The 10,481-nt window shown below is 37.2% G+C and overlaps 1 protein-coding gene across 4 annotated transcripts; it reads right to left on the bottom strand.

Annotated features, from left to right (window-relative positions):
- Positions 1 to 990: 990 nt before the first annotated feature.
- Positions 991 to 9,336, bottom strand: LOC117818693. Of its 4 annotated transcripts, none has more exons than XM_034691683.1 (3): positions 9,274 to 9,336; positions 2,475 to 2,561; positions 991 to 2,088 (listed from the first exon to the last, which is right to left on the bottom strand). In XM_034691683.1, exon 3 carries the CDS (start codon positions 2,077 to 2,079, stop codon positions 1,216 to 1,218), a length of 864 nt encoding a protein of 287 aa, XP_034547574.1. In that variant the 5' UTR covers positions 2,080 to 2,088; positions 2,475 to 2,561; positions 9,274 to 9,336; the 3' UTR covers positions 991 to 1,215. The 4 variants fall into 4 exon arrangements, with proteins under 4 accessions (XP_034547574.1, XP_034547576.1, XP_034547577.1 ...); XM_034691685.1 differs by lacking the exon at positions 9,274 to 9,336 and adding an exon at positions 5,837 to 5,868; XM_034691686.1 differs by lacking the exon at positions 9,274 to 9,336 and adding an exon at positions 3,784 to 3,859.
- Positions 9,337 to 10,481: the final 1,145 nt, after the last annotated feature.

The raw sequence follows: 10,481 nt of genomic DNA, 5'->3' as shown, positions 1-10,481 counted from the left end.
AAGTAGTTGAAGTAGTGGAAGTAGTAGAAGTAATTGAAGTAGTGGAAGTAGAAGTAGAAGTAGTAGAAGTAGTTGATAACCGTAATAACTTTTAGAAAATAAAAAGTTAAGAAAAGTGTACTGTTGCTGTCCTCCAGAAATATACTCAACATTACAGCAGATGGCAGAGCAGAGAGACTTGCTCTGACAGTTGGTGACTTGCTGGCTCAACGGTACAATCTTTTGCTTTGGTTACCTTTTTGGAAGAAGCAGGAAAAAACAGAGAACATTTTGACGCCTTATTTGTGTATGTGGAGTGAAATTTGTGTATTTTATGTACATTTTTCTAGAGGGCATGTCACATCGTTTTCCCAGCCTGCCCACTCTAAGATTTGAACCTCTCACTCTGCTCACCAGAGTTCCTACCAACACACACCAATGTTAAAGTGAGAGAAGAGCTGAAATTTGATGCATTTTTGAACAGTGAAATCTCAAAAACTGTGAATGATATCAAAAAAGTGAAACATGTGTAGGTAGCTGAAAGTCTTGTGAACAGTTTAAAGTGTGAACGGAGTCTATAAGTGAAAGTATGCTGAAGCTATAAGCTGTAGAAGTCAAAGTCGATTTAAAGATTCCACCCATCTGTTTCAATGTTAAAAAAAGTTTAAATAAAGTTTAAATAAAGTTGAATAATTCAAAAAGTATAAGGGTTGGAAAAGCGAAAAGATATAGTTTCAAAAAGCTGACAGAGCTGAATAGTTGAAAAGTTGAATGGTGAAAATCAGACAAAATTTGAAGGATGTTAAAACTACCAAAAAACATACGGAAGTGGAAAAATAAAGTAGAAAGTGGAAGAACAATATGTTGAAATGATAATAATAATATTTTTCTGTCCCAGTTTTCTAGCTTGGACTGAAGGATTAAAAACTAAACAGACTGAGGCAGCGTGTTTCAGATGCAGATCACACTTTATTCAATCATCAGAGTAAAACGTTACAGAATCAAACTCATTTCAGAACATTTCTTCAGAGTGTGATGTCAGTTTGAGATGTTAGAACTTTTAGATGATCACTTTTTTTTATTGATGTTATTAAATCAGAAATAAGAAGTTTATGTAAACAAGATCTGATTCTTCAACAGATTACACGTCAGCATTAAATGATTACACAGGAGTATTTTTTAACTCTTTGTGCTCCTCTTCAGGGAGCATGCTCAGATCTGTTACCATGGTGACCCTTAGCGATAGAAACACAGGTTATTGAAGCTTTTGCCAACATTTTTCTTGATGACCTGGACTTTTGCAGCCTCGTAGAGAGCCACAGCATTTGGATCGATGATCACAGAGAGGGTCTGGACGGGGTCGCTCCCTTCTTTCTTGAACCACAGGTACGCTGGATCAGCTCCGGTCCCCTTGTTGAGATCCAACGTCACTCTCTCAAAGCTGCTCTGCTCAAAGCTGTCATACTCTTCCTTCTTGATGGAGACCTGCAGGTCTTTGATGGCCTCTTTGTAGCCGGTGGTGTGACGGTACCACAGGAAGACATAAGCCCCTCCTGTACCTCTGTTGGTGTTTTCATCCATCCGGATGAAGCCGTTCTGGAAGAGGCTGGTGTCGTTGACAAAGCTATCAGTGGCCTGGACTTCACAGATGTATGTGGGTCTCTCTCTCTTCATCCACAGGTAAACCCTCTTCCCCGTGGACACCCTGGTCAGATCACAGGCCATCCTCTCCCAGCCGTCCCTGAACTTGGAGGCCTCATTGTGTGGGTCAGCAGTGACATCAATCTCCACGATGGGAATATCTGACAGCAAGGGACCTTGGAAGGACCACAAGTTGATGGGTTTCCCTGCTTTGTCAGGGTTGAGGTTTTTCTCGATCTTGGTGTAGTTTGCAGTGTTCAGGCCACCCTGCATGTCTTCCATGTGTGTCAGTTGAATCCTGGTGATGGACTTGTTGCCATTTTTGTACCAGATGAAGACTCGGTTCTCTCCATCTCCTTGGTTCAAATCAACGCTGATTTTCTTGAAGTGTTTCTGTGTGAGCTGATCCTCATCAGCCTGATTGAGGGACACTGCCAGCTCAGAAACGTACTGAGACATTTTCAGCTCCTGCATCACACAGAGTGAGAGAACAGATTAAACATGTGTAAACTCTGAAATATCTTCATCCTTAGTCACATATTGAGCTCATACACTCTGACACACTGAGATTAGAAATGTTTCAGAGAAGAAAGTTGGATTTTTATGATCCAATCAGACAAAAAATAATAATCTTAAACTTAAACTCTGAAACTTTGAGACGCATTTTCTATTTCTTCTGAATTTCATAAACTAAATGTTTGCTTTAAAATCCTTCAAAGTATCAATCTGATGGAAACAACATGTCTGGATTTATTATTTTATGTCCGTCTGGTTTCAATAATAAACATAATTAATGAACAACCTCAAACTGTGACAAAAACCAGAGAACATGAGCAAAGAGCTGAAATACTTACGTGTGTGGAGACACTCGGTGTTGGGTTGTTTGGTTGTATGGAGTCAGCTCAGCTGCTGAATGATGCTGCTCACACTGAATCAGCTGTCTTTATAAAGAGAAGAGAGACGTAAGCTTTGTTATAGAACCTCCCCCAGGTGTCAGGTACGGTTTCCAAAGAAGATAATCTTTCCTCTCCAGAATTCAGTTTGGAGGCGTGACTCTGAGTCTTTGACGTAAAGAGCTGTCAGATGTTCTTATCAGGAAACTTTGTCCATGTTGACCCCATGATATTAAAATATATTATATTTTAACACTTCTTTAATCTCAGTTTGTCTGCTGTAATTTCAGTCTGTCATAATTTGTCTTATTTTCTGTGTGAATTTTCACATGCCTATCGAGTCCTGCTTTAGGGTCCAAACATTTGATACAGCTTCACAGTGTCTCTGTGAGGGTAAGGAGACAGGTGTGTTTTATTTCCTGTTTGACAGCAAGACTGTTGGAAGTTGGGAAAATTCCTCAGTTTTCGGCGTAGGCCACCTCTCCTTCCTCTTTTCAGAGTTTTGGACTTTTTAACAGGCCTGCAGAGCTCAGGATGCTCGCTTAGATATTGATGATTGTTGAAGTCTGTAGGGAAGGAAGACGCTCACGACTGTGAGCAATTCTCCCGGTGACACTGGGTTATTTTTTTGCGAGCATGAGTGAAAGTCCTGAAACACTGCAGTCAGGTCACACAGAAAAGGGAGAAAATCTGGACAAATATCCCAATAATTTACATTCCTGAAGCGCTGACAACTCTCTACAATCAATGATTAGATTATTCTGAGTTTTTGCAGAAAAAATATTTCATCATTTGGGAGCAGAAAATAGTGGAATATGAACAATTATAAAACAGGTGCTGCAGTGATTTTGTTTCATCATTTCAAAAGTATAATCCTGATATACAGTTGTGCTCGTAAGTTTACATACTCTGGCAGAATTTATGGTTTCTTGGGTAGTTTCTGTCTTTATGATATAAAAAGAGTAAACAAAGTTGTTTAATAAAAATTTTGCTTCACCCAACCACTAACCATGAGTGAAAAAAAAGCATTTCTCTTATCATTCATATTCTCTGAAAAATGGCCCAAAAAATCCCAAATTCTGCCAGGGTATGTAAACTTATGAGCACAACTGTATATCTAAGAATGTGGATAGGAGTAAGATGGATAAATGTTATTTTAATCTTATTTGAGCCGGTCAGTATCAGTGAAAAAGTTATTCCAGAAAGCTTTTCCTCTAGGACCAGTTCTCCTTTTTTTCATTAAAGACATTGTGTTTGTGTTTATTATTACATTTTTCATTCCTTAGATCAATACCCAGTGTTAAATCAGTTTTAATCCTCAGTGCGTCCTGGAACTTTAAATGACTGTTCATTAAGTGACTTAAACCTTTAGGAAGAGCCTTCATTACAGAGTGGAATTATTTGCTTGTAACAGGAAATGACTTAATGTGAAGGAATCATTCAGAACTCAACAGCAGGCCACTGTCAGCAAAGAGATCACTAACATATATTTTATCTCTATCGACACATTTCTGCTTAAAGAGAGATTTTTTACTTATGTCTTTATTAAACCAAATGATAGTTTTGTGGGAGAAAAGTTCTGTGAATAGAATTATTTCTGTACAAACTGCCTGTTGATAAAACTTTGATTATTTCAAATGTAAGTTGGTGATGCTGAAGTTGCAGGTAAGTAAAAATTGAATACCTCCATTACTCCTAAAGATATGGTTTGGAAAATAACATCTAGTCACTGGGGTTTTAAGACATTGCTTTATCCATTTTATTTTAAACATATTATTTAAGCCATTGAAATTTAGTAATTCTATTTTTTAAGTAATTATTTTCTAGTGGCTGAAAGAATTTCCTTTTTTAGGTGGTGTTGTTTATTTTTCCGGGCAAAGTGAGTCATTATTTTGTTGATCTCTTTTGATGTTGAGTCTTGAACAAATAGAGATAGAGCCGGATAAACAAGGTAAGAGATACCTTCAGATTTAGTCAGTCCAAAGATAGATAGATCATGTTGAAGTTCATAATATTTTGTTAGTTTTTTAATCCTGGTAGAAAAGTTAAGTTGCTGTCTTGTTAAATTGTCTTTAGTAATATCGATACCCAAATATTTGACTGTTTTCTTAAACTGGAATATCACAAATACACTCCTTATCAAATTAAAAAATGTTTAAGATTTCACACGTTCCTATATTAAGATTTAACCCTGAAGCTCTGGAGAAATCTTTATTAAGTTGTTAAGTTGTCTCAATTTGATGTTTGTCTTTTAGGAACGAGTCTGTATCCTCTACAAGTTGTGTAACTCCAATTTCTCTCTGGAATACAGATAAACCGTTTATATTGGGACTGTTGCAGATATTTTATGAGAGGAGCTCTACAACAATTAAAAATTAGAATGGTGAAATTTGGCGGCACTGACGTACAGATCTATTCACTGGAAATCTTTTGGCGGTATTTGGGATAGGTCATTATATTACTGTTTATATCCTTCTTTAACACTTGCTGATCCCTGCAATCGATAAGAATAAGATAAGATAAGATAACAAGTGAGAATCTGAATTTCAGATGAAATTCTGCAGAACAGCTTCAGGCACAGTAAAAATAAATTACACTCTGGTTATCTAACCCTGATGGTACATTTCTACCTTGTGTTTATCGACTGACGGTCAATTTAATTTCTCTCTTGTTTTTCTTTACCTTGTTTTTGTTGATTCCTTATTTTCCTCATTTTTACTGAGGGTTACCTTTTTAATCCTGAGCACTTTCTTGCTTTTCATTGTCACGTCTTGTTTTGTGCTGTTAAAAGGAGGCTGAAGACCTTGAACCTTGGAGGGCTTACTAATAAAAAGCTGGAAGCCACGACAGAGAGCTGGACAAAAGTCAGGAGATACTGTCACGTAGGAAAATAAAACAACAGAGGAGAGCCTGTGTGCAGACAATATACATCTAAAGAACAAAAGATCAAAAAAAGAGAAGATTCAAACTAAAACTTACTTTAATGTCCGTAAACAAAATCTAAAAAGGTCCAAAGAAACCAGAACAAGAACACTGGAGGCCTGACAGATTATTTAAAAACTGTGATTGATGCGTCGTGCTCCGGCATCCGGCACAAATAGAAGTCTTGTGTATCTGATCCGGAGGACTCCGACCTGCCGGATCAGATACGCAGCTGGAACGCAACGGAGTGGATCCAGTGGAAGTTAACACATGGACTAGAATACAAACCTATCAGATCTGGTGCTGTGACAGATCGGACACGGATCTGGTGGAATTTGTCTGTAAGCGTTTTCAAACCATCTACCTTCACTTCTTTAAAATCAAAGACACCCCTGACTCACATTCAGCACACTGCTTCTTTCTTTGCAGGGTTCTTAGTCCTGGCAGCAGGATCTGAGATCCCTGCAGGGTCTTGTTGCTGGATGGATTGGCAGCAAAGCAAAGTTGTTTGTTCATCGCTCCGTTTCTTTCCTTTTGTTGTTAGTCTGCCTGATGCCTTCATTCTGTCTTCTGAAAAGTTTTCATCTTCTTCTTGAGAGCTGTGCTTTCCTTTCTGTTTTTCTGAGTGCTGCCTTTGCTGTTTTGGTGATTTTGTCTTGTCCCTTGTCAGTGAAGGTTTTCAGTCTCACAGGTCACGGTGAATCAAAGCTTGAAAGGCAACTAGACTTGGTAGAAATTTGTGAAGACGTATGAATCTTATTATTCAATACATTTTAGGCGTGAGCCTGACTAAGGATTTGCTTAGTGGAATCTGATTCATCAGATTTTGCCCATAGTGGATGAATAGTGGAATGTTTGTTGTTTTTCCTTATTGACCCAAAGTCTGCATGATGGTGACCGCATGACAATATTACACATAACCCTTTACAATTAAGAGACTCATAGCTTAAAGTAAAAGGGACAACAGAATATTAAAGTATAAAACTTTGATCTTTTAAATCTATATTTCAAAAACAACGAGGTGATGAAGGAGAGAAAACTCAAATAAGGCCACCATCAGTTAAACATGGAACAACGCTCCACTATAGAGAAAGGAATCAGGAGATATTTAAACAGTGTTCACACAGCAGAGAGCAGCACTGCAGAGGGTAGTTTGTCCAACTTAAGACTATACATTTGTATAATGTTCAAAATCAAACCTGAACCAGCTAAAGGGTTTTTAAATCTCTTATCAGAACCTTTTAAAACAGTCTTTCATTTCGTCTTTGTCCGCTTGAGTCTTTTTAAATTGTACGTGAGGAAAACCATCGTGTGTACGGGCAGAAGTGCGCTCCTGTCTTTGTTGACTGTAAATCCTGTCTTTGAGAATATCCTCTCTGATGGTGTGGAGGTGGATGGGATGCTGTGGATTGTTTTAGAGGCTTCAGACAGCTTTGGGTATCCCTCCTGGTTCTTTAGGCCCCGTACAGTTTTTGTGTGGTCCGGTAATCCTTGATCTCACAGCCCTCTTCATGAAGCTGCTCCTCATCTTCATCACTAGTTTTTAGGATCAACTGAAGTTTTATTTCCTGACATTTTGAGCTGCCATGAACGTAGAAAGATTTAAAGACCAGCTGAGGTACGTCTGCTCCACAGGTCCACCTAAATGGTCCACCTTTAATTACCAGGGGAGATTTAATTACCACTTCAAGGAGATTTAACACTTCAAGAGCTGTTCTCAGAATTACATTCAATAAGTCTATATTTATATCAAAATAGGATATGAGACACTATTTTTATGGGAAACAGGAAAATAGTGTAAAATTAGACATTGAGCACCCCCATGGTTTGAATGGAATGATCCACGTTTCATATGCAAATATTCAACTATGAGATTGGCAGGCGACTAAGGCTCGTTAGAACCAATCGTCGAATATTCGACTATTTGGGGTCACCCCTAATACATTTATTGACTTCTAATGAGAGGATGAGTTGGACATTCCAAACTATGATTGGGAAGTGACAGCAAAATAAAAAGTGTGAAAATGTCAGTGGTGATTGGATGTTATCATTTTAACATCATGTCTGTCTTTGCATTAGTCTGTTTCTCTGTTTTGGCCTTTGGCTTCTTAAAGTGAATGAGTGTGAGGATCAGCCTCCAGGTGAACTTCCACAGAAATCTGCAGGTTAACACATTAACCAATGACCTGGTATGTGAGCGGTTATAGTAGATCTTTTAAATTTATTTTTACTGTGCCTGAAACTGTTCTGCAGAAATTCATCTGGACTTCACGTACGCACATCTTATCAGTCGACTACAGAAGACAGCGGTAAACATTTACAGCCTGTGCCTAATGAGCTGTTTGATGTCTGACTTTGAATTTATTGATCATTTGTAGTTTGAAGTTGGAATCAGGTTTGAACTCTGAGATCATCATGAACAAACACCCAAAAACTTTTTATCGTTCACAATTCAGGTTTTTTATTGGAAGAGTCCAAGCATGCAAAACTGTGAAAGAAGAACATACCAGTACTTTTATACAAGGGTCACAAATGTGTTATTATTATTATTATTATTATTATTATTATTATTATTGTCAGCATTCTTCTTCTTACTTTTATTATTAGTATTATAATTATATATTTTGAATTGGTTATTTTAAATTGAATTTCAATTTTTTTAATTGGATATTTTACAAATAAATGTCATTTTAAAATTGGATATTTTAAATTTAATGTCATATTTTAAATTGGATATTTTTTTTGTGATCAATATTTTTATTGAATTTTTTTCACAGCAGATGGCATCGCCATCAAACAAACTATTTACATATCACCAATGCCGTGTTATAAAGATAATATAAATCAAAAATAATGACAGAGACCGAATAGGTAAATTAAAGAGAAGTGACCCAAGGCCACACCATCATCCATACATTTGGAATAAAACAATAATAAATAAAAATAACAAATAAAATAGAAGAGGAAGAGGATTGAAAGGATATATCAATCAATAAGATAGCTCGTGTGTAGGTTTCATATTCTATATATTAATAATATTAAAAAACACACAAAAAACAAACACCCCTCAGTCATAGCTTAACATTTAACAGAGAAGTAATAACGAGATCCCAAGACTCAACAGTGGATGCTTGTGCCTTATGAATTACAGCCAGTGAAAATTGTATATGTTAAATTTAATTTCATATTTTAAATTGGATATTTTAAATTTAATTTCATATTTTAAATTTAATTTCATATTTTAAATTTAATGTCATATTTTAAATTGCATATGTTAAATTTAATTTCATATTTTAAATTGGATATTTTAAATTTAATGTTATATTTTAGATCGGATGTTTTACAATTTAATGGCATTTTTTAAAATTGGCCATTTTAAATTAAATATCATTTTAAATTGGATATTTTGAATTTATTGTTATATTTTGAAATTGCATATTTGACAATTTAATGTCATATTTTACGAGTGTATGTCTTTGGGCTGAGATCAGTTGTGAGCCGTGTCCGGCACGACAGTAAGACTCTGTGAGTTATGGACTTCAGAGCAGTGAGGGGGGCGGATTATTTAGAATAATCCCTCTCAATTAAAAACCGACCCAACTCTATTTAGCATGTATGTCAAGTAATATAAGTAGAGACAGAGAGAATAGATTAAATATAATTGGCTGCACTAAACTCCCATCGTCTGAACTGAATGAGATAATGAAATTGAAATGCCTATAAAATGTTTGGAGTGTTTGCTGTGTGTTTTTGGTTGTTACTGTTTTGTTTTTAACTCTGTAAAGCACTTTGAATTGCTCTTTGTATGTATGGTGCTTTATAAATAAACTCGCCTTACCTTTTCACGGCTTCCAGCGCTGCAGGCACAACACACAAAGCTCTGCCTCACACACCCTCTCACACACAGCCGTGTAATCGAGAACCGACTCACCTGATAAGATTCGTAATCCTAGCACTACACCTGGTGGACGAGCTAAGGAAATGATTTGTGATTTAAAATGCTGAAAAAACAAGTTTATTTATCTGATCTGGACCAGGTTATGTTCAGAGTTTTGGCTTCCACCCGTAAAGCATCATCCTTCTCTGACGTGTGATTCCTCGTATGTGCAGCAGTTTAAAGAGCCTCCATATGGATTTGAATCAGTGATGGATGGAAACACCAAGACAGATGCAGGAGGAGCTTTTGTCTTCCTGTGGTACCGTCACACCACCAACTCCAGAGAGGCCATCAGAGACCTGCAGGTCTCCATCAAAGACGATGAGTATGGCAGCTTTGAGAAGAGCGGCTATAAGAGAGTGACGCTGGATCTCAACAAGGGGAGCGGAGCCTCCCAGGCGTACCTGTGGTTCGAGAAAGAAGACAACAACCCGGCCCAGACCCTCTCTGTGACCATCGATCTAGCTTCTGTTGATCTCTATGAGAAAGCCAATGTCCAGGTCATCAAGAAAAATGTTGCCCAAAGCTTCGAGTTCCTGTGTTTCTATCGCTGAGAGTCACCATGAGAGCAGAGCTGAGCATGCTCCCTGAAGAGGAGCCCCATAAGACCATACCAGAGGTCCAGGTTTGTACGCTTATCGATGCATGTTGGGATCCGATCCCTCAGTCCACTTACAGAGGTGGTCTGGGAGGAGTTTGTCCACATTGGTCTGGTAGTGTGTACGGTCATGTGTGCTGGGCCACATTAAGGACCACCCACTCTCTCTGCATCCACATCAACGATCATATGGAGCATGTGTGGACCAAAAGTCTAGACCATTACCTGCTACGTTCATCTATCTATCTATCTATCTATCTATCTATCTATCTATCTATCTATCTATCTATCTATCTATCTATCTATCTGTCTATCTATCTATCTATCTATCTATCTATCTATCTATCTATCTATCTATCTATCCTTCTATCTATCTATCTATCTATCTATCTATCTATCTATCTATCTATCTATCTATCTGTCTATCTGTCTATCTATCTATCTATCTATCTATCTATCTATCTATCTATCTATCTATCTATCTATCTATCCTTCTATCTATCTATCTATC

The sequence above is a fragment of the Notolabrus celidotus genome, chromosome 9, assembly GCF_009762535.1.
Source record: "Notolabrus celidotus isolate fNotCel1 chromosome 9, fNotCel1.pri, whole genome shotgun sequence".
Lineage (NCBI taxonomy): Eukaryota > Metazoa > Chordata > Actinopteri > Labriformes > Labridae > Notolabrus > Notolabrus celidotus.
Note: the sequence above shows the minus strand (reverse complement) of the source record. Positions and strands in the feature narration are given on the sequence as shown.